General features: G+C 35.6%; 1 protein-coding gene across 1 annotated transcript; it reads right to left on the bottom strand.

Annotated features, from left to right (window-relative positions):
* Positions 1-5,130: 5,130 nt before the first annotated feature.
* Positions 5,131-19,170, bottom strand: LOC134570361 (keratin, type II cytoskeletal cochleal-like). Its single transcript, XM_063428499.1, has 9 exons — positions 18,647-19,170; positions 12,871-13,079; positions 12,702-12,762; positions 12,509-12,604; positions 12,126-12,290; positions 11,383-11,508; positions 7,488-7,708; positions 6,630-6,664; positions 5,131-5,758 (listed from the first exon to the last, which is right to left on the bottom strand). Exons 1-9 carry the CDS (start codon positions 19,091-19,093, stop codon positions 5,649-5,651), a joined length of 1,470 nt encoding a protein of 489 aa, XP_063284569.1. The 5' UTR covers positions 19,094-19,170; the 3' UTR covers positions 5,131-5,648.
* Between the last annotated feature and the right edge of the window lie 629 nt (positions 19,171-19,799).

Here is a 19,799-nt window from a genome sequence, read left to right as displayed (position 1 = left end):
GGTCTCTGTGGACGGTGAACAGTCTCTATTCTGCTCTGTGTCAGTGTGTATCATGGTCTCTGTGGACAGGGAACAGTCTCTATTCTGCTCTGTGTCAGTGTGTATCAGGGGTTTTGAGGACAGGTGTCAATCCATATCTGCCAAGTGACCCTATGTAGGGGGAACAGTCTCTATTCTGCTCTGTGTCAGTGTGTATCAGGGCTGGGCTTTGAGGACAGGTGTCAATGTTAGGTGATTTCTGCCCTTTATGGATTAAAAGCATACTCTGCATCAACTGTGCAATTTTCCATGGGAGTTTTGCCATGGATCCCCCTCTGGCATGCCACAGTCCAGGTGTTAGTCCCCTTGAAACAACTTTTCCATCACTATTGTGGCCAGAAAGAGTCCCTGTTGGTTTTAAAATTCGCCTGCCCATTGAAGTCAATGGCGGTTCGCCGGTTCGCGAACATTTGCGGAAGTTCGCGTTCGCCGTTCGCGAACCGAAAATTTCGGGTTCGCGACAACACTACTTATCTTGTATATTTTCTAAGAATGTAAATCATGTTTTCATGTTTGAGTGTTGGCACTGGATTCATTTTACAAAATATCCCATATTGTTTGTAGTGACAGACTTGCTCCAGAAATATATTCATTTTAAGGTTTTTTTTTATTTTTTTATTTTAAGAGCAGACATTAATTTTAAGAACATAAATGTATTTTAATTCATGTTTACAAGTTCAAATTATCTAATTAATATCTGAGGTAATAGAAACATAGAAACATAGAATGTGACGGCAGATAAGAACCATTCGGCCCATCTAGTCTGCCCAGTTTTCTAAATACTTTCATTAGTCCCTGGCCTTATCTTATAGTTAGGATAGCCTTATGCCTATCCCACGCATGCTTAAACTCCTTTACTGTGTTAACCTCTACCACTTCAGCTGGAAGGCTATTCCATGCATCCACTACCCTCTCAGTAAAGTAATACTTCCTGATATTATTTTTAAACCTTTGTCCCTCTAATTTAAGACTATGTCCTCTTGTTGTGGTAGTTTTTCTTCTTTTAAATATAGTCTCCTCCTTTACTGTGTTGATTCCCTTTATGTATTTAAATGTTTCTATCATATCCCCCCTGTCTCGTCTTTCCTCCAAGCTATACATGTTAAGATCCTTTAACCTTTCCTGGTAAGTTTTATCCTGCAATCCATGAACCAGTTTAGTAGCCCTTCTTTGAACTCTCTCTAAGGTATCAATATCCTTCTGAAGATAGGGTCTCTAGTACTGTGTACAGTACTCCAAGTGGGGTCTCACCAGTGTTCTGTACAATGGCATGAGCACTTCCCTCTTTCTACTGCTAATACCTCTCCCTATACAACCAAGCATTCTGCTAGCATTTCCTGCTGCTCTATTACATTGTCTGCCTACCTTTAAGTCATCAGAAATAATCACCCCTAAATCCCTTTCCTCAGATGTTGAGGTTAGGACTCTATCAAATATTTTGTACTCTACCCTTGGGTTTTTACGTCCAAGATGCATTATCTTGCACTTATCCACATTAAATGTCAGTTGCCACAACTCTGACCAATTTTCTAGTTTACCTAAATCATTTTCCATTTGGCTTATCCCTCCTGGAACATCAACCCTGTTACATATCTTAGTATCATCCGCAAAAAGACACACCTTACCATCAAGACCTTCTGCAATATCACTAATAAAAATATTAAAGAGAATGGGTCCAAGTACAGGTCCCTGAGGTACCCCACTGGTGACAAGCCCAAGCTTCGAATATACTCCATTGACTACAACCCTCTGTTGCCTGTCACTCAGCCACTGCCTTACCCATTCAACAATATTGGAATCCAAACTCAAAGATTGTAGTTTATTGATAAGCATTCTATGTGCAACAGTGTCAAAAGCCTTACTGAAATCTAGGTAAGCAATGTCTACTGCACCACCCTGATCTATAATTTTAGTTACCCAATCAAAAAAATCAATAAGATTAGTTTGGCATGATCTCCCTGAAGTAAACCCATGTTGTCTCTGGTCTTGAAATCCATGTGTTTTTAGATGTTCAACAATCCTATCCTTTAACATGATTTCCATCACTTTCCCCACTACTGAAGTAAGGCTTACTGGCCTATAGTTGCCCGACTCCTCCCTATTACCTTTCTTGTGAATGGGCACAACATTTGCTAACTTCCAATCTTCTGGGACTACTCCTGTTATCAATGATTGGTTAAATAAATCTGTTAATGGTTTTGCTAGTACACCACTAAGCTCTTTTAATAGCTTTGAGTGTATTCCATCAGGTCCCATTGACTTATTTGTCTTTACTTTTGACAGTTGAAATAGAACCTCTTCCTCTGTAAACTCACGTGTAATAAATGACTCATTTATCCTTTTTCTTAACTGAGGTCCCTTTCCTTCATTTTCATCTGTAAATACCGAACAAAAATATTAATTGAGGCAGTCAGCTAGGCCTTTATCCTCATCTACATACCTTCCTTCTTTTGTTTTTAATCTAACTAATCCTTGTTTTACTTTTCTTTTCTCATTTATGTATCTAAAAAAAGTTTTGTCCCCCTTTTTTACTGACTGTGCTATTTTCTCTTCTGTGTGGGATTTGGAAGCTCTTATAACTTGCTTAGCCTCTTTCTGCCTAATCTTATAGGTCATTCTGTCTTCCTCACTCTGGTTTTTTTTATAATTACTAAATGCTAACTTTTTGTTTTTTACTATTTTGGCCACATCTGTGGAGTACCACAGTGGTTTCTTGAATTTTTTGCTTTTACTGACAAGCCTAATGCAATTTTCTGTTGCCTTCAGTAGTGCAACTTTTAAATAATCCCATTTCTTTTGGACTCCATATAAATTGCTCCAGTCTGATAATGACTCCTTTACACATATTCTAATTTTAGAAAAGTCTGTTTTTCTAAAGTCTAAAACTTTTGTTTTTGTGTGGTGTGACTCAGTCACTGTTCTTATATTAAACCACACTGACTGATGATCACTGGATCCTAAACTTTCACCTACAGTAATATCTGATACCAAATCTCCATTTGTTAACACTAAATCTAGTATGGCCTCTTTACGAGTTGGCTCCTCAACGACTTGTTTTAGAGACAATCCCAGTAGGGAGTTTAGAATATGTGTGCTCCTGGCACAAGTAGCTATTTTTGTTTTCCAATTCACATCAGGAAGATTAAAGTCACCCATGATGATAACTTCCCCCTTCATTGTCATTTTAGCTATTTCTTCAACTAGTAGATTATCTAACTCTTCAATTTGTCCTGGGGGCCTATAAATCACACCTACACGAGTTACTGTGTGATTACCAAATTCTAACGTAACCCAAACGGACTCTATGTTCGCCTCACTTACCTTTATTAGGCTAGATTTTATGCTATCCTTTACATACAGGGCCACCCCTCCCCCTTTCTTGCCTTCCCTGTCTTTTCTATATAAAGAGTACCCTGGTATTGCTATGTCTCAGTCATTTTTCTCATTATACCATGTCTCAGTAACAGCGACTAAATCTACACTATCAGTTGCCATTATTGCCACAAGTTCATGGATCTTATTCCCTAAACTGCGAGCATTTGTAGACATGACTCTAAGCTTATCATTTTTTTAACACACTTGCTACAGGCACCTTCTGTCCTTGTTTTGGGGGACAATTGGATTGATGTTTTATCACCCTTTTGCCCCCCCCCCTCCTAGTTTAAAAACATCCTAGCAAAACCTCTGAACTGTAATGAATATTATCATTGAAATTAGACTTGCTCACATCAGAAAAATTAATTTCAGCGGAACCACTTATTCTGAGAGAAAAAAAAAAGAATTTGGGGCGGCAAAATTGGATAGTTCCAGTGATTTGACTAATCAGAATTTGGTTCCTCGAAAAAGATTAGGGAAAACAAATCTGACAGACCATAATGATGCTAAAATGGACAAATCACTACAATGATTCATTTTCCCACCATTTGGTTCACCGATAAAGTGAGAAAGAGTAACCAATAGAGGGAAAAAGAAGAGGAACTGTACAAAAATCTATATTTATATAATAATGTATATTTATTGTATATGAATATATAAAAATATTTTATCACTGCTTTTCCTTATTTTCCTCTATTTGTCACTTCTTACTTGATCTGCAAATAAAATTAACATTTAGTGGCTGTCCCCTGGAAATTAATTATCTTTCTTCCCATCAATCATCTCTTTTTTTGGTGCCATATCCAAAAGTTTAACCACAAATCAAAGGAACACGCTAGTCCATTGAGCAAGTTTTTTGTTTTGTGATTCTTCCATAAAGCAGCTTGGAAATCAGGAATTTGAGCGATCACTCTATAAGTCCAGATTTGGGCAAATTACAGCTCATAATAAAACGAATCTCCACATTTACTTGAAATGTGTTTAGAAGCCACTGGTAAATCTAACTTGAGATTGGACCAATTTAATATTCTGAGATTAAGAAAAATCCAATCATCAATGTACGTTTTTAGGACTTTTGCAATATCATTTCCCTCAAGTAGAGTTGGTCATTGTATTGGGTGGTTCATAGCAATGGAGCGGGACAGTATTTCAAGGAGCATGAAAATAAACCCTTAGATTCTTTTGTTCTGATATAGAATTCTAGGAATGGCCCACGATTTCAAGATTGGTTAAGTACTCATTTTCAGAAATTATTCAGAGTTGCAGATAACTACGAGACCCAGGAATCAGAGAGAAATTGCAGAAGTTTCAGTTTAGATTGGAGTCTTAATGGGGAGAGTACAAGAATAGGAATAGGTACAGGAGTAACTTCAAAGATACTTGAGTGGGATACTCTGGGTGTCATTTGGTGGAGAGTATAGGTTTTGCATATGATAGGTATGACCTAGCTAAAAATTGCCCAGTAAAGAAGTTATATGTTATAAGCTCCAAGCACTCATTGTTTATTGACCCAAACCAGAATTACATCACGTTTACATGTCTTTCTCTACAATCTATATATAGTTATTAGTAATTCTTGTTATTTACTTTGCACCAACAGATTCCACAGCAAAAAGCTCGTCAATAACAGCTGTATAATGCCACCCATGTAGAAACCAATATAACCCCAAAAATCACGTATAACAACAAATAAACAAAATAAAGAAGCATTAAACATTATCATTTGAAATGCAGTTTAATTTGAAAGTACAGCAATGCAGAAAACAACAAATTAAGAAGAAATAAATGTGACATTCAATTTTTTTGGGGGAGGACACACATTTAACTTTTTTAATCATAAATATCAGATAGAACATGTATGAGGTTTTAGCTTAGCTAAATTACTATTCAATGATACTATAGTAGATAATTCTTGAATGTTTTTATTTTCTTTCATTCAAAGTAACATTTGATGAGTATGATGAAAAAATATAGAATCAACAATTCATATAGAGTATCGATTTAGAGTATAGATTTAAGGTGTTTAAAACAAGGTTCAAAATTTTCCAATATCGATGAGTCTGAAACATATGTCCATTCCACAAAACTGAGCATACAGAGACAAAGCAATTATAAGATAGCACCTAAGAGATGCTTGCAAAATGCAAATGATTTAATCTATATTTTGGCAAAAAAAAAAACAAACAAACAGTGAACACTGTATGTAGGGCTGATGAACTCAGAGCTGCAACTATTTAACAGTGATGACCATGTTTTCCTTTGGCATAGCTAGAAGAGCTGAATCCACCTTTGTGGTGATGGCCACTTCCACCGTGTGCTGATCCTGTAGTATTGCTGATCACAGCTGGAATTCAAGAAAAGACAAACACAATTAAATACATGCTAAAATATATTCATCTGTACTTTCTAACCCTGACAGATTAGACCCAGTGCTAGCTGAAGTTTACACTCATCAAAATGTGATTGTATTTATTTGTATTTTTACTTTATTTTTTTATTGTGTCTCTAAAGAAGTCCACTGAGGTGGAAGAAACGCGTTGGACCAATTTTAACTTATTTATTTGTTATTTTATGCTGATTTGCACACACTAAGTCACTTTAAAGTACTGTAAATAGTTTTTTTTCTTGAACTTAATCTAATTTTTCAAATTAATCTAATTGTCAACACTAGACCCCAACCTTAAACGGGTGAGGCATCCGAAGGTGCAAAACTTCATATCTTTCTGTGAGTGTATTTCTAGAGGGTAGATGTTATTGCATTTTGAAGTACTTCACAATCTGCTGTTTGTTTATCCCTTCATAGATGCATAGCTGAATCTCAATATTGTATGTATATTTGCTGATAAGGGAAAAACCTCAAATTGTGAAAACAAGTTCTGCATCATTTAAGCAAAAGTCAAGTACCACAGTTTGTGGTGTGTGCTACACATTTAAAATAGGGGACATACCATTTCATTTAAAAAAAATAAAATAAAACTTAATAACCCTTTTTAGTTTATCTCCTGACTTTAATGGCTCCATCTATAAATACTCTTTGGTGAGAGATATCACTTATCCTCCAAGCAGTTGCATAATATGTTGGAAAACTAAAATAGCCCTAAATTATGATTTATTATTAAATAATAATGTAATAACATTATGAAAAATTGTATTTTACTTTCTTAGCAGTTTTATTTTTAAAACAGTTATTAGAAAAAAGCATGTCATGTACTTACATATGCTAACAGAGTCATGTCCATCTTGACCAATTCTAGAAACAAAAATAAAGGGCATTGTTCCATAATTTTATATAATACTATCTCAGCATATGATGTGTATATATATGGTTTATTAAATTTCATAAATCCCCATAAGTTTGTTTTTTGCAGTTTCCTATACTGTTTTTTTTCCTGCGGTTTTGTTTCTCTTTGTGTACTGTTTCACGCATTATAGATCTACATGATGGAGAGGTATGAATGATGACTAGTTTTTTGGGAATCTACATTCTCCAACACAGGTAATGAGCAAACAGGCAAGGTGCATAAGAGTTACATTATTTTACTCTGTGATAACCAGAGTTTGACATCCTGTGTTAATTATTTGTAACTTATCAGAGGAAAATCACACAATGAAATCCTTATAATTGAAATGCCTCCACTTTGTGTGGTCTTGATTACCAAATAAATAACTATATATTTCTGAGATATACCTGATTTTGATATTTGTTGTGTCCTTGAATAGCAGTTTACAGATAAAATTACTCTGCTGGCTAATGCACCAACTGTAGTACCTGTTCATGATTGGAACCTGGCCCTTACTTTGACAAATGTCAACAGTTAATTTATATAATTATAACATCTATACCCAAGTACATGCATGTAAATGAGAGTGTATATCAGTGTATTATTTGTACCTATAAAAAAATCAAAATATTTTTATTATTACATTTGGTAGATATTCATCCTATATTTAAAATAGATGTTGCTAATTACTTTGTTACCTTGCAATGCTCAGTTTCTAGTGAGTTTTTGCTTTAAGAGAAGGCATGCTTAACAAAAAATGGGCTAAAAAAAAAAGTAGCTCTTTATACTAACCTGCCCTCCTCTCCTTCCAGCATCTTCCTGTAGGTGGCGATCTCAATATCCAGAGCCAGTTTCACATTCATCAGCTCCTGGTATTCTCGCAGTTGGCGAGCCATGTCCTGCTTGGCCTTCTGTAGAGCAGCCTCCAATTCAGAAAGTTTGTTCCTGGCATCTTTGATAGCGGCTTCTCCGCGTTCTTCTGCCTCAGTTATAGCAGCTTCCAGTTTACAACGCTAAGAAGTCAAAAGAAAATGTAATAATGACTTTTCTTTAATGAAATAAATAAAGAAATTAAAGTTATTTAGTTAACCTAAAGTGAGTAAAATAATGAATTGAATCCCTTTCAATTATATTGAATACAATGAAAATGTGTGTTTTGTGTCAAATATGTAGATATAAAGGAAATCAATTATACTTCCACAAGATATCTTCTGGGGCAATGTTTTCTGATTCTGGATGTGATAAGCAGTATTAAAAAAAAAAGTAAGAAGTTTATCAAAGTGTTCTGTTCTACAAAGTGGGGCAAGGTGTAAAACGGGGGGAGTCCTCAATGGAATGCATGTATTGGTTACTCTAGTTTCCATGGTAATTGCCCTACTTTCAGGACTTAAGATCACTTTTTAGAACAGAACATGTTGATACATTTTCCCCAATATATTTGTTTTGCAATCCCTCATCTCCCTGTATCACCATAGATGAACAAATATGCCATACTACTGTTAAGCATATCGGTTGCACCTTGGGACTGCTTTGACACAGATTGATATGACTGACAGACTCACAGATAGACATATGGAAATAAAAAGAGACAGAGCTGACAAGGCTCAGGCAGACAGACAGAAGGACTGATAGACAGGCCAGACAGGAAGGCATATCTTTGTTTCCATATAGATCAAACAGAAGTTTTTTCGTTATTTAAATGAGTGGTGATCCATTGAGAAAGGCACTAGTAGCTGTGCCGAAATGTTGGGGCTTTGTTCCGTACATGTGTCCAGCTCTTTGAAGTAATATACAAGGTAGCTTGTATGCCTGTTCGATTTTGAGCATATTTTATAGCCTCTGTCACTGGTTGTTATAGTTTTATAATAGTGTTTGTTTTGTATTTTTGTTTGATTTACTTTGTTTGTAGAATAAAGACATTTGGATTATTAACTAAGGTGCGCATTTTGTATATAGCTCTCATTATTTAAAAACACTTATGTTACTTTAGCATGAAGTGTTAATAGTTTGTATTTGCATGTACAACTATGTTTTAAGTCGTCTGCCCTGTTTTTCATTACACACATGACTGTTTTATTTAAAACTATGAAATTACTAGAGAGCAACTACCTACTTCTAGAAAATATTAACAGTAGATTATTTTAAAACTTTTTGATGGGGATTATGCAGATGTTTTTTTGAACGAGAGTAGAATAAATGCGACAAAGAATTATGTCAAAAAACGAATACCACAAATAAATACAGAGCTCCCCCTACAGGCTGAAATATAATTAGAAATAAAGATAATACCTGTACAACACACTTGCTGACATTTGATAAAGCCTGCCTGTTTTTTTTTTTGTTTTTGTTTGTTTGTTTTTTTACAAATATGCTTAATATGTTTTTATTTGCTGGCTTTAATGCTAAATAAACATCTGTGAATTTGAAGGATACCACTGTTATATGCTAAAAATATAAAATACATAAAATAGGTGTTAATAAGGGATTCTGATAGCAAACACATGAAAGATAATAGTTTCAAAAGAATTAATGAAAATATATGGAACTGCATATGCATAATACACTATCACCAATTGAGACCATTCATAACTGTATCCCCATATCTGTGTTTACCCAAACCACCTGATCTCATTGATAACAATTTCTGACTAGGTTTAATTGGCAAGTTGCTGCAGGTTGATCACATAAATAGATTCTTGTATATAAGGCACAAAATACAGATCTTCGATTCATGGTGATTATTTTGTACCTATGGCTACTCAAATATCACATTGCATGCATGTGTGTATGTCTATTACATATGTATATAGTACATACACTGTATCATGATGAAAACTTCCTGTGTAATACAGACAGATGGATGATTAGAACAGAAACATTGATAGACAAATAGACTGACTGGCAGTCAGACAGATGGAAAGGAAAATAGACAGATCGTACAGGACTCAGACAGACAGAAAAATGCATAATCAGGCTGGAGAGAAAGGTGTGTGTATATATATATATATATATATATATATATATATATATATATATATATATATATAAATATCTGTCCTGAATAAAGCTAGCTCAATCTAACTGAAACGTTGATAACAAACAAGAAATTATATTTGAATTAAAAATGTCTTCTTATATATCTTTTTGTGCAGATCAAACAGATGGGGAATATTTTTTTTCATTATTTGAATACACTTACATATCATGTAACACTTACTTATATATAACATTGCATGTGTGTGTTTCATCACAATGTCTGCCTACTGACAGACACGGCTCAATTTACTGCCATGATGAACAAATAAACTGAGAGATGAGCAATAATAAAATAGCTTATATATTTATGCAATATCTCTCTCTCTTTATATGTGTGTGTGTGTGTGTGTGTAATATATATGTGTATATAGGTATAAATATACACATAGAACCAAATTTATCACATTAAAAATGTTCCTCAAAAATAGATACATGGTTTCTGCATCGCCCAACATTTAATAAAGATGATCAATTTATCAGTGTTAAAAAAAATCAGGTTGATAATGAGATGTGGGTTTGTTGTTCCTAAACTGCCTGAACTGTAAACATTCTCTTTCTATGTGCTAATTTTTCCATGGGTCTTGGCTCTTCTCATTTGGCTTTTTGGACGTATTATATAAAACATGCATTGTCGGAGATTTGAAACCAAACATAAAATTTTGCTTTAAAAAAAAAAAAAAAAAGAATGACATTACAAAAATATTTTTCTCAATATTACATTTTTGGCTTAAATATACTATTTCTAATTCTCCGTCATTCATTGTTTAATGAATAATCCATAAAGTATATTTAATTAAGGATTATTTTTTTCATCATAAATTACTTAAAAAAGAAAAACAAAACACAGAAGCCTGAAATTATTTAGAGTTGTCAGTTGTGTGTTAAATGTTGAGTCACCTGTTTGTAGTATTTCAACGTTTTATAAAATAGTTAATTGCAAGCTATAAAACCACCCATCCTTAAACGCACGCATTTCAGTACAATATTCTGTACTTTGTTCCTATTCGCTAGCTCTGCTGACAGATGATTAATAATTCGAGAAATGATGTACAGGTATGTATTCACACCTGTACAAGCAGTAAAATACGTCAATGTAAAACAGTGACTAATAAAATTAAATACCCTAGCTCTAGCTCTCCCACGCCCTACCTTATACTTCCGTACAACTATTTCAAAATATCTTCTTTTGTATCATTAATAAAATTGTGTATTTAAATTTCTGGTACACCTGATAAAAATTCAAATAAAACTTTGTTGTATAACTAACATGACTTCATTACGACAGTAGATGTTTGTGAGCCATGTGCCCCTTTATCCTTAGCATCCTCTAAGGGCCTAAGCTACGAGAAGTAGTTTCACCCACCAAACCAGGGTAATCTACTGTCATCCAATTATTTTTTTCTACATGCAATCTGGAGAAAAGTATAAACTCTGTGCACGAACACTAACACAACAGTAAAAATGTCATACTTTTGCTGCTTGAAGAACATGCATGCTGATCTTGGATTCCTATTCCAAGATGATCTGCCCATTACACGAAAGCAAAAATATTTGTGTGGTGTCCTCCAGAAAAAAAAAGTATTTTTTTCTCCAACTTAAGCAGAAAAAATTAAATAGTGAATCAAATGTTAATATAGTTAGTGTGTTTTACCTGGGCTTTTATGCTCTCGATTTCTCCTTTGAGTCTCTGGATAAGTCGGGTAAGTTCAGCGATCTCATGTTTAGTGCTACGCAGGTCATCACCATGTTTACCTGCTGTCAGACGCAGCTCCTCGTACTGCAGAGATAAGCAATAATAAAGTAGATTAATAATAATTATAGGCCCAGTTCAATTTAGAGATCTTGTTTAACTCTACATTTATTGTCCCTGGACATTCATACACCTGACCTCAGAGATGAGGAAAGCTCTTTATCTATAATTGTGTTGGCTCATAATGCTACCAAAATTGATCATTTATTCATGTCTATTCTTCAAACCTCCATTATGTTCTTAAATGTGCACAGCACTTTACATTAGGGTATTGCATCCAGAGAAACCTGACATTCAAAACCTAACTTAAAAAATAACACTTTAAAAAAATACACTTTTTTTGTCCATGAAGAACCAGTTGTATACAAAAAAATAGATGATGGCTTTTTCTTTAAAAACATGAAAACTAGCTCAAACGCATGCAAAAGAGAACCAGAGAACTGAATTGGGGACAGAGGGGACAAATTGGTCCTCATTAGGATTTGCTTGGGAACACCTGGCACACCCCTTGTGCATACATATGACCACCTTTTGGTTTCTGGAGCCAGTTGACTAATTCTTATAAATTATCTCTACGTAGACTATCCAACTTTTTTCCACTTCTATAATTTAGATTTGCACAGAGTTCAGTGAGATTGACTTACCTTTGATTGGTACATGGCTTCTGCTTCAGCTCTGCTTCTGTTCGCAATTTCCTCATACTGAGATTTCACTTCAGCAATAATACGGTCCATGTCCAGATGTCTGCTATTATCCATGGACACAACCACTGAAATATCGGCAATTTGAGCCTGCAGTTGTTCTATCTCCTAGAAGGAAGATGCACAAGGAAACAAGTTGTAATTGAGTGTTCTATTATTTCACCTAAATTAACTTATATCTGGATACACATTTTTCCAGAATAACAACTTTGTAATAGTCATAAATATATATAATTTCTATGAAGTCAGAATATTTAAAATTGGGCTTGTATCCTCTAAAATATATATTTTTTAATTATCGAATATATGAAATAGTGTTTTTTTACCGCATCATACAGAGCTCTCAGGAAGTTGATCTCATCAGTCAATGAGTCCACACTTGCTTGAAGTTCTGCTTTATTGATGAAAGCAACATCCACATCCTGCAAGAAAGATTTGATTGCACAGTTACGAACCATAATCAAATGTTACTTGTCTCCATAATAAAAGTCACATCTTACAAGAATTGTAATCGCTCACCCTCTTGAGTGCAACAAATTCATTCTCTGCAGCAGTGCGCTTGTTGATCTCCTCTTCAAATCTGATGATTTAGATATGAAATATTTACATTATTTTCTTAAACTCCCATTGATCAAAGATCAATTTATCTATTTGTGACCATCTATCATTAATCAGAAAAGGTTCTTACTTTTTCTTGAAATCTTCCACAGCCTCCTCCATGGTTCGTCGTTCAGACTCAAGGCTGGCCTTTTCACTTCCCAGACTCTCTAGCTGTCTCCTGAGGTTGCTGATATAAGCCTCAAACAGAGGTTCAATGTTGTGTTTAATAGGTTTTCTCTCTTGCAGCAAAGTCCATTTAGTTTCAAGGATCTTGTTCTGTTGTTCCAAAAATCTCACCTGAAACATAAAATATGAAAAAACATATAAATAAATATGTAACAAAATGTTAAGCCGAGATAAAAATAATTCTAAACACGCTATTATTTTCAGTAATTGAATATGTATTTAAACATTTAAGTGATAAAGTTGTTTTTTTTATCACAGTTTAATGCTAATATTGTATTGTGCAAGAGTTCTAGAAACATGTCCTCTGAATACCTGTTTAAAGCTGAGCTAACATGACCTTTTTCTTGATACTTCCTGTAGGCATCTTTTAAGAACAATGAACTAACCAATGATGAACCAATGACCAATGGTCCATTAGGCAAGATTTATGTGGTAAACTTGTGCTTTTAACCCATATTCTAATTTTATTTGTTTTAGCTGTTAGGTAGGGTGTAGTAAGCCACAATTTTTATAGTGATAATTATTTAATTCATCTATTTTTTTTTTTAAATGTTGATGTAATCTGTAAGAATTGAAGAATGAAAGGAAGAAATGTTATCAAAGGTGTCATTTACTGAGTGAACTACGCTGGTTATTAAAGATAACAAAACTGGATCTCTAATCGCTAAAAAAAATCTGACTTGTAATCTTAGACAGCAAGTCACACTTTTAGAGTAAATATAATAATAATGATAATAATAATTATTACTATTAAGAATTTAAGGCAAAAATATACATTTGTCTTTGCCCGTACTAACAACCGTGTTCTGATATGATATTATGATATTAAAGCGGCACTGTGTCAGGGTACCTGCCATGCTTACCTGGGTTGGGGACTGTTTGCAAGAGGAGTGGGATCTCCTCAGTCCCAGGCTTCCATCCAGCGGTTCCAATGCTGGGCGCTGTGGCCCCGCCCCCTTTTATGACGTGGCACTTGATGGCTGACGTCAGGACGCAAATTACTTCACTGTGGTGTGTCTGTGCCGATGTCATGGTGCCAATGATGTCACGGCCCGCCAAAATGTCCTAATTCGAACATTTTGGGTCGTGGCTTCAAAACTAAAGAACCAGAATATAAAAGGCTGGTTCACCCATAGCACTTTACCCTGTTATGGTTCTTACAGTCCCAATAACGCATTATATTCTAGTATTGAATTCTTGGTTTTGACTATGGCTTGCTCTTCGTTCTGTTATCCTTTGACTCGGCTATGGTACCCTCGCTGTTCTTGACTTCTGGCTCCACTGATCTTGTCTTTCCCCTGTTTACTCTCTGTCCTTGTGATGTCAACTCAGCCATTCTAAGGTCCGGTACACATTACTATTCTATTGCACTCTGCGTATAGGATCCCAGTATTTCCTGACACACTGTCACCCCATAACAAAATATGGTATTTCATAAAGATAGAATTTTTATGAAATATTCATTATAGTTATGTTGGAATTTCACTGAAATTCCAGCCCAATTTAGATGAATACAGAGACAAAGTAGGGACGGCTGCAGGGTATTGGATGGTCCTATGGAGTCTTGCAGGATTTCCCATATGCCTCAATCCTTTACTCTCACACATGCTCCTAAAGCACCAGAATCTGAAGAGAGGCAGTGCGACCAAGATGGCAGCACCCATGAGGGATAAGTTCAGGTAAGTAATCTCACCCTTACCTGCCACCTGTGTCCACCGGAACATCAGCGGCGATGTTACCATCAGAGGACTTAGCAAATTTGGTAAAGTCCCCCGAAGGTGGCATTGCCGCTTTAATTGTATTTGTTAGAAATATATAACATTTGTTGGATTTTTATATAATGAACATCACACGCTTGAATCTGCTATTATTTGTAATAACTGATTGTCATTACATTCAGATTTGTGTTATAGCTTACATTTTTGTTGAATGCACTTTTGTTGAATTTAATTTCTAGATTTCTAGTTGTTTTAATGGCAATTTATATATAATTGGAACAATTGTATCTCATTTTATTTTAGATTTGATTTAGTCAGAAACGTGTATGGCTCTTTTTTAGAGTTATGTCTAACAGGGATATTTTGCAAAGACCCACAAAAGGACAGATCCTGTGTGAGCCCAGGGGGGACATGGGGTCCAGGAAAGGTGAGTTTTAATTACCTTCAATTATTTCTCACAGCCCCAACTTGTTAAAGCTCCAGGTCCTCCTCAACTTCTGGCACTTTAATTGCCAGGAGCCACATCAGTGCTGTACTCTTGATGTCTGAACCCCACAGCCATCGGATTGGACAAAAGGTGTCCAACTTTTGTCAACCTCAGGCTTTACCTTGTCTTGTGATAACTTTGGAATGCTTTTGAATTTCATTGAATTCAGCTTTCACGATTATATCTTTATGAAGTACTGAAAAGTGACAGCTCTGTTTTCAGGAGAAATATATTAAAGTGATACAAGTTGGAGAGTTTCACTCCTGTGCGATATACTTTGCATAGTTTGTTTAAAGTTGCACTTTCTAATCACCCACATGTTTGCTACATTGTTTAGTATAGGATACAGTAACTTATGCTGGGTAGTTATTTTTTCAAATTGGTCTTCTTTTATTTTTAATTTTTTTTATATAATAATTTGTTTTATTCTATAAGCCCACCATTCTTGAGCTGCTCCACCAATCTGTAGTGTTCCCACTTTTGCTCATGATGTCCGGACAGCTTGATAAAGGACTCTGTGTAGGTCAAAGCATTGCCCTTTGTTACAATAAATCAGCTTTTTGCAATATCCTGTGTGCCTGGACCTGACTTTCTTCATATCTGCTAAATTGGGATTTGCCAACCCTGGGCCTGGAGCACTTGGATTGTATGTGAGGGTGTGGGATGTTTTTGTGTATACTACTATGAAAGAGTGTCTAGACCTTGAAGCTAAGCTGTTAGCAATGCTTATGGGACAAGCTAAGAGCAGTATATACAAAGTTTATTGAGCTGAGTCACTGCTTGATTTGGTGGCAGCTCAGTGCAAATTTGAACAGTCTGGGGAAATGCAATTCTAGTATCATGAAATTCTATACTCATATTAATATAGTATTCTCATTGTAGCTCTAATCAGCATGAATATGACAGAGTAAAAATAAAGAGAAAGTTCTAACCCAAATCCCTACGTACATTTAAACAAAATGGAGGCTCTTTAGTTTCATTCCAATGGCCATTTGAATATATAAGCTCACCTGCCACGTCAATGCAAGCCTCACAATGTTAGTCCTACACTAGTCATTTTTAAGTATGTAGGGGCAGCACCCCTTCCTGTCTCAACAGAGAAATTTGCCATTTAGCTGATACCAGCTATGTGTATTGTGTGTGAAGAAGCCCTAAAAAGGGTTAAATGTGGAAGGGTTTATAAAATACTCCTTCCTGTCTTATTGGAGATTCTTGACTGATATCAGCAAATCTAATGGCTAGTGTAGGGCTCACCTTTTGAGGCTTGCCTTGACGTGGCACAGGTAACTTTCTCTTTGTTTTTATGATGTATGTTGAGCTGTTAAATACTAAGCCACTGCTGCTGTAAGCTTTATTTTGTGTTTGTATATGGTTATGACAGAACTGGTTTGTCAGGGGATCCTGTACTGAGAGCTGATTTCTAGACCGTCAAGGTAGAGTATACACCTTTCTGCCCACTTCCATCCTATTCTTCTTTTTTCTACGATGTTTTCAGAAAGACATTTTTCTACCCATATAACCACATTATTGTCCCTCACTTGGGCATCTTTAAAAAAAAAAAAATCTGAAATCCTCTGCAAATGTTGATAAAGCTCCTCAGTTTTTAATAACTCAGGGCAATTGGGTCAATTTGCTCTGCAAGTTCTTAGTAAAATATATTTACTTTCTCCTGCTAGTTTCTCCTGTGCCCATAAGAGTACAGTACTAATAAGTAAGTGCTTGTGTGTTTCAGACCTGTCTATTAAATTTTGATCATTCCCACATTAAATATATGTATCCCTACAATGACAGTTGACATTGCAATTCTAAAGTAAAAGAATATGGCAAGTTAGAATAAGAATAGCAAGTTAGTATGACTGAGACAACAGGTAATACACATTATTGGCTTGCTTCCTCGTCTATTAGGCCTTTTTGATGTATCCTTGATACTAGCTTTACGTATTGCAATTTACCTCTGCATTAAAGGGGTTACTATCACTCCATACCATTTTATTTTTATATCAGTGTTTTGAAAAAACACTCTAAGAAATAAGTAAATTGCACTGTTAGTATAAATATGAATCCAGGTTTGAAATAGTTTGTTTCTTGCCTCTGTAGTAAAATACTACATTTCCTTTGTGTATATTTTGTTGTTTTATACCAGGCTTCCCCAAACTCCGGCCCTCCAGATGTTGCTAAACTACAACTCCCATGATTCTATGGATGAAATAGATAGGCTGAGAATCATGGGAGTTGTAGTTCAGCAGCATGTGGAGGGCTGGAGTTTGGGGAAGCCTGTTTTAAATCCTATAGCAGGATTCTCCAAACTCTGGCCCTACAGATGTTACTGGACTACAACTCCCATGAATCTTTATATGAAATTGATAACCAGAGAATCATGGAAGTTGTAGTTCAGCCACATCTCGAGGGCCAGAGTTTGGCGAATCTCTCATATGTTATAGTGACATCTAAGGCTTCAAATTTCAACTTGCCCACATGCCACTGGTGAGAGAAAATTCAACTCTAGCAAGAGTAAATTCACCTCTAGCATGTGTTCCATGCCTCCCTCTACTGAGAATTGCCACTGCTGTTTGAAAGAAGCAAATTATTAGTGGCATGGCTAATACCAGCATTCATCAAGAATGGCACCAAGCAACAGAGCTGAGCAATGGCATTTTAAAGCTTTGAAGAGGTTTGTTGAAATCACTAGTGTGTCAGGAATCCACTCTAGCAACAAATAGCCTCCATACCTCCAAAAGCTGTCTGGCAAATATCTAGTGTACAAAGAGTAAGTTGATCTATTCTCCTCTTACACATAGAAGTGCATGGACACTTGCAAGACAAGCATTAAAGAGGCCCTCCACTGCCCAATACAAAATAAATAAATACATACATATTAATTAGTAAATATATACCCAATAAATACATGTATACAATTAATGATGCATCTTTGTATTGGGGTTATACTTTCAAAAGCAAAAAAACACCTTTCAAAAGCTGTAGATCCCTTGTCTGCAGCCTTTACAAGCCCAGCCCAGACTTTAGTTGCTGTCCTATCACAGACTTCCCAATGCTCAATGAGCCATCTTTGTAAAGTAGGTGCTCTGGACAATTGCCTGGCTACTAACTTCAGTGCCATTGAGCTAAACAACCAAGAATGGGTCTTCTAATTGACATCCAGGGGGGTGTAACAAGGTTAATTTATAAAAGTGGGAATTTGTATTTAAATCTGTACTTTTTGTAAAATGGAAAAAGAGGACACACTCTTCACACAAACAGTTTAATATTAAAGTGCCTTAGATGTTTGAGTGTTCCTTTAATCCCAACAATATTAATAACGTATTGGTACCAAAGCTTTAATGTGATTAACATTTAAGTTAGAACTATCTAGCTGTTTCTGGACAACTGCATGTTACAATATCATGGAATTGGCAGCTTTTCAATGGAATGAAGAGACACACAGAGACTTTACTGCTAATAAATGACATTCTTACCTTGTCAATGAAGGAAGCAAACTTGTTGTTGAGACCTTTGATTTGGTCCTTCTCATCTGTCCTGACTCTCTGGATGTGTGGGTCTATCTCCAAATTGAGAGGAGACAGCAGACTTTGGTTCACTGTGACAGAGGTGATACCTCCAGGGCAAAATGGTGCTCCAAATCCATAGCTGGATCCAAAATATCCATGTCCAATATCAGATCCTCCATGTCCATGTCCTCTATGAAGTGATCTGTAACCTCCAGCAGATATCTTGTGTCCACCTGACACAACACTATACACGCTCTTGCTACTAAAACTTGGCAGAACTTTGTGACCTATGGACACTTTCTTCGAAGTGAAAGAACTAGCACTGTGTTTGCTCACTGAGGGTAAGCAAGCAGATGATGAACTGAATTTCTTGTGTCCTGAGACAGAGTGGCTATGAGCGGAGTGGTGAGACATGGTTCCTCTGTAATAATCAGAAAGTAGTAATGTATGAACTGACTACAAAGTCTGTTTTGAATGACTCCCTGAGTTTCCAGCAGAAAGTCACCCCATTTATACTTAAAGCATATGAGGGCTTGGCCACTTTGAAAGATTTTAAGTCCTTATAATTGCTCTCTGAGAGCTTGAATAGTTAGCATTTTTACATCCCAATCATCATAGTTTCATAAAATTTTATAGAATAGTTAAAAATTAGTACATAAAACACACCTTCAAAATTAGCTAAGATTAAAAGAACCTAATGTTGATGAGTTTGTTTTGTAATAGATTATATCTAATCTTCATTTGGATCGAGACTGTGAGTTATAGATGGTGTCATCACTTGCGTACTTGTCAACCTATGTTAAATGCTGAACTCTTGTGCCCAAATCCCTTAACATATAATCGCAGGGCCACATAAATTCTGCTTAGCATCATTAACAATTTATTTTCTTTATGAACAGACTTAGTTCACAGTATATTAGTAATACACAAGCCACACGACTATGTTAATGTATCAACTGATAAGAGTAGGTACACTTTGCAAGTTAGTGCTGATGTATTGAGAGGGATAGCAGGACTCGTGCAAGCCAAAAGTCTGACTTCTAAACACTTGGCCAATTCAATAACATATTAAGTAGCAAAATTGGGAGAGGGAACAAGAGGAATAAACACTGCACCTTAA

Source organism: Pelobates fuscus, chromosome 1, assembly GCF_036172605.1.
Source record: "Pelobates fuscus isolate aPelFus1 chromosome 1, aPelFus1.pri, whole genome shotgun sequence".
Taxonomy (NCBI): domain Eukaryota; kingdom Metazoa; phylum Chordata; class Amphibia; order Anura; family Pelobatidae; genus Pelobates; species Pelobates fuscus.
Note: the sequence above shows the minus strand (reverse complement) of the source record. Positions and strands in the feature narration are given on the sequence as shown.